Source organism: Polistes canadensis, unplaced genomic scaffold, assembly GCF_001313835.1.
Source record: "Polistes canadensis isolate GaletaPanama2010 unplaced genomic scaffold, ASM131383v1 scaffold_365, whole genome shotgun sequence".
Taxonomy (NCBI): domain Eukaryota; kingdom Metazoa; phylum Arthropoda; class Insecta; order Hymenoptera; family Vespidae; genus Polistes; species Polistes canadensis.
Window position 1 is genome coordinate 5,250 of NW_014569912.1, and position 5,023 is coordinate 10,272.

The 5,023-nt window shown below is 39.0% G+C and overlaps 1 protein-coding gene across 1 annotated transcript; it reads right to left on the bottom strand.

Annotated features, from left to right (window-relative positions):
• Positions 1–438: 438 nt before the first annotated feature.
• On the bottom strand, positions 439–4,467 carry LOC106791998. Its single transcript, XM_014758086.1, has 2 exons — positions 1,175–4,467; positions 439–1,062 (listed from the first exon to the last, which is right to left on the bottom strand). Exons 1-2 carry the CDS (start codon positions 3,513–3,515, stop codon positions 596–598), a joined length of 2,808 nt encoding a protein of 935 aa, XP_014613572.1. The 5' UTR covers positions 3,516–4,467; the 3' UTR covers positions 439–595.
• Positions 4,468–5,023: the final 556 nt, after the last annotated feature.

Genomic DNA, 5,023 nt, shown 5'->3' on the forward strand with positions numbered 1-5,023 from the left:
CAAAAATCAAACACTCGCGCAAAACGCACTTGTAAAACACACACTTTTCCACGAATCATTATCCTTCTTTCTTTCCTTCTTCATTTCGATGACAATGAAAACGCAATCGCATATCGCAACGCAGCGACATACATATTGGAAGAAAAAAAAAAGGATGAAAAAAAGAAAAAGAGTTTAACTCTGACAATATGTAGGACAACAATGTGTCGATGATGATGATGATGATGATGATGATCATGATCATGATGATTAAAAGCGTTTCACGCTTTTCAGTTCCTCACTCTCTCTCTCTCTCTCTCGATTGGTACGTACGTACGAGTGGAGTGAGTGAGTGTGTGTGTGTATGCATTTATTAGTGACATGCGCTTACGTGTGTATAATATTTATATATATATAATTAACGCGATATATTTTCATTTGTTCGAAATGTTCTTTTATATCGATTAATTATTCAGCCGTATTTCGATATCGTATTAATTATTTCACCCCTTGCACAGCTGATATAATATAAACGATTGAAATCGTAGATTTGTCTCACTTAGAGAGAGCCGCATCATAATATCGTAATAATTAAACACGACCAATGACGAATCTTCTACGTATTGTTGTAAAGTTGATGATGACTCGTCGTCTGATGTTGTTGGCTCGGGTGATTATGCTGTTGCAACGAGTGTTGATGCTGATGTTGATGGGGATTAGTATGCTGGTGTTGCTGATGTTGATGTTGATGTTGAATGTTGGTATGCCTCGCGTTATATCTAACGCTACCAGCCAACGAACTCCCTCTACCATGAGTACCAACCATACTCTGGGTATCGGACAATTCGTCTTCTTCGGCACCTAAACTTCGAAACCTAACGAAGCCATCTTCAGCAACCAGCATGGTAGACCCGGTTGTTGGAGGTTGCTCGTGTAAAGCTGGGACAGGTGTATGCCTGGCCCTGGTCTCGGAATTTCTTAAAGTTTGGACACCATTGCCATGACGACTCAATGATCCCCGTCCTTCATGGGGAAAATGACCCATCGTGCCGGATTTCCGTATGGAATGCCTTTCGAAGGTACCTACGGGTTAACGTAACAACAATTATTTTGGATTCTCATTTTATTTTCCTTTTATATATTACATATGAAGTATTTATATTAAAAAATATATAATAATGTATATTAAGAATACCTGATATGTTCAAATGTTCGGGCAAGGTGTTTAACGGAAAACTGTCGTCGTAAACCTGTTTCCCAGTCCTCATGGTATAATTTTGTATCGCTTGATTGGTACTGCATATCGCTGGATACAACACGTCGTCCATATTTTCCGTGGACGTTGAACTCCCGCATGGGAATAGTGCAAAACCCGAATGAGCTGGATGCTGTTGTAATTGTTTCTCCCTTAAAGGATATTGCGATAGACTGGCAACCCAAACCAATAATCCACAAACGGTGAGTTCTAATAACCTTATGAAGAATTGCCAGCCCCACCAGAACCAAGGATAAGGCAGGGAACGTTCGCGTATGCCAAATATACCATAGAGCTGTACAAAACCCAACACTACGAAGATCATAGCGGTTGCTATGGTCGTAGTAATGGCCGTGCTCAATGCCACTGTCGATGGATCGATACCAGCGACTACGTGATTTACACCAGCAGTTTTATTGTTCATAATGTGTATCTGAGAACGTACGACACGATATACGTAAGCATAACAGAGGCCGAGGGTTACGCATACGATGGTGTAGATACACTGACAAACTAGAGGTAGTATCTTAGCTTCGTCTCGATAACCCAACACGTGAGTCGACACGTGGAGAGAGACGCATAGAATTATGTGTATGGTTGAGAAAAAAACTAGGGCACCCGGTGACAAAAGTTTATTGTTCAAGGATGGTGCCTCGGAGCATCGGGCCAGGTACAACATAAGTGTTGCAAATGCAGCCGACAACAACGGTGCCGGTAAGTACATCAAAACCCGTGACAATGGTTCCGGCAAGGAATGTCCCAAATTGTATGCATCGTAGAACAAATGAAAACATCTCAATGTGCATACGGTAGTTAACAATAGATGTACCGCAAGGAAATATGATTGGGTTAGAAGATTGGTAGCTTCGTTGAAACGTACGATCTTGTAGATCGAATATAATGCCATTAGGGTAAACATGATGGCCGCTACGTAAACGTGAAGTGACCAGGCAATTTTCCAAGTTGATTCTAAGGGATTAGTGTCTATGTGTGGTACCAAAGGATCATCCACTTTGTCGTTTGGTCTCTTAGACGGTGGTGCCGGTGGTTGAGGTTGAGGATTTGGCAGTCTTTCGGTATCAACTATCTCGATATTGTCAGTTTTGAAACCGTTCTCTGTTCTCATACCGTGCAAATAATCGCCATCGTTTTCTTGTCTTCTCGTATTTGGCAGGTTGAAAATAGTCGGTTGGGTAACCTTTTTAAAAGGATCAACCGTACTACTGGTAATTGGCATCATAGTAGTAGTTCCCGTTGCGGTTGACGTCGTTACCGGCAACATAGGCGTCGACGTGCTCAATCTCTCAGTTGTTATAACCAACGGTACGTTTTGAAACGGACTCTTAGTAGCAAGGGGTTTCAAAAGAATCTCAGGAATGTCTTGTTTTCTACCATTGCTACCGGAAAGTATGCGGGATATGCTTGGATAATGAAGTGTCGGTACGAATTCGTTCGAATTATTTCTCTTATCGTTATCACCGAACTCAATACCGAATTTAGAATTGCCGTTGTTGTTGTTGCTCGTGTTAATGGCTTTGTTCCTGGAATGCGAGTGTCTTTCCGGACCGTGGGAGGAAACAGGCACTTGGACTAGGTCAGGTGGTCTGATAGGTATTCTCTCGTGGGCAGGTGTAAGACTTGGAGGTGGTACGGGTCTTCTTGCACCAGTATGCACGTCAGAATTCGTACCCCTGAGCGTTGGCTTGTCGGCGAACGGATGAAGGTATTCCGGTGGTAAAGGTGGTGTAAATAAGGCTCGCGAAGGTGGAGCATACGATGGCAAATCACGTATACCCGATGATGCTGCTGTTGCACGTGGTATTGGAATTCTTATAGAATGTAACGATGGATTAATAGTTGCTGGTGTTATAGTTCTGATCGTAGTACTCGTTGTGCTAATTGTCGTCTTTGTCTTCTTCGTCGTCGTTGTCGTCGTCGTAGATCTCGGTGTCGTCGTAGTTGTCGTAATTGATTTGTTAGATTTCGTGGCACTGTTGTTTGTCGTACCACTGCTAAAAGTTGTCGTTAACGGGGACGGTACAGTTGACAATGTCGTACTAGCTGATACTTGTGCGTCATATGCTGGTACGCTACGTTTCGTGGTTGCCGAACTGTGTGCCACTTTGATGAATATTGCAGCTAGATTTTTTTCCAATGACGTATGATCCAAATTGAATATCGGACTATTAGGGCCGCCGTCACCGTTCGACAAACAAACGTTTCCATAAAATTGCATTGTAATTATCAATGACGAGATAAGCAAACGCATCGTTCCTATCATGATGCTCGATAGTGTTTAGGCGTGCTCGTAGCAAACGTCCAAGTATTTCGGTCGAACACAGGATCATTCCATAACCGGGAGAATTAGGAAATTTATAAACGAGACAAAGCTAGATGGTTGGTGTGTGTGTGTGTGTGTGTGTGTGTAGGATTTATTTTTATCAACAAAAACTATCACGTTTGTTTTTTTTAATGACTGAGATATACGCGATGACAACTGCGATTATTATGAGAGGATTCTCGAAATAAGGACACTTACGAGAGGACCAGTCTTTGCGATTATTTCTAATATATTATTATTATTATTTTTCTTCTTTTCTTTTTCTTCGTTCATTTTCTATTTAATGCCGTAAATATATATATCGGAAGAAGAATGTGTGAATTGAGAAATACTCGTAGAATTATTCAATATTTTTTCTTATGTTTAACGGCTAATGCTGATGCTGATCCTGATGCTGATAATGGGGGAAGGAGAACAGTTTCCTGTCCCTTTTTGTTTCTTCTTCTTCTTCTTCTTACCTACCGATCATTGTTGCTCTAATATTCGTAGGTATTTTCGTCATTTTTTTAGAATCTCAAATCAGTCAGATATTTCTACATTCTTATACATATAATTTTATATATATATATTTGTTGTTTTCAGTCATTCGTAATATTTCGACAGGATTAATAAACGTTCAATTAGCCCGTCCGTCACATTTTGTTACGCACAAATTCGTGCAAATTGTGTTCGTTAAATCGATCAGATTCGAGAATTATTTCCCCAGCCCTTTTATCATAGCCCGATCAATTAATTCTTCTGTTAAATTTTTCTCTTTATTCCAATTGGAAAAAATCATTCACGATGGGAATGAATAAAAGATCATAGTAGCTGAACACTTTTTTTATAACTTCTTATTATAATAATAATAACATAACCGAGAAATTTTTGTCTCTCTCTCTCTATCTTTGTTTTCTTTTTTCCTCTCTCTTAGAAGAAAATATATATAAAATAATAATATTAATAATTTAGATTTATTTTAATTTCGAGGACCACATTCTTATGTCCAACTTCCTTGATCGAATATTATATTTAAATTGAAATCATCATCATCACAGATAATAAATATCCTCGAGGAACGTTCAATTCCATATAAGAAACGTTGACGATTGGTGTTCTTCCAATATGATCGTCCAAAGTGCAAATAAGAAATAATCCTTGATACTTTTTTCATACTTCATCTGGAAACGACGACTTGTTCGTATTTCGAAATGAACATGCGAGTCACTTATATAGTCCTTGGATCCACGTTCTTAGAAAGTTGATACCTGAAACGATACAGAAACAAACAAAAAAACTCATTAGAATAAATTATTATATAATGGTATATATTATTATTATTGTTAATATAATCAAGATTTTTTTTTTCTTATCCAAAATGTACTAGCAAACATAATAATGAATTACATCCTAAAAAAGGTTGAAGGCATGTTACCATTCCAAGTTCCGTTCTTAAAGGTGTATGTGGA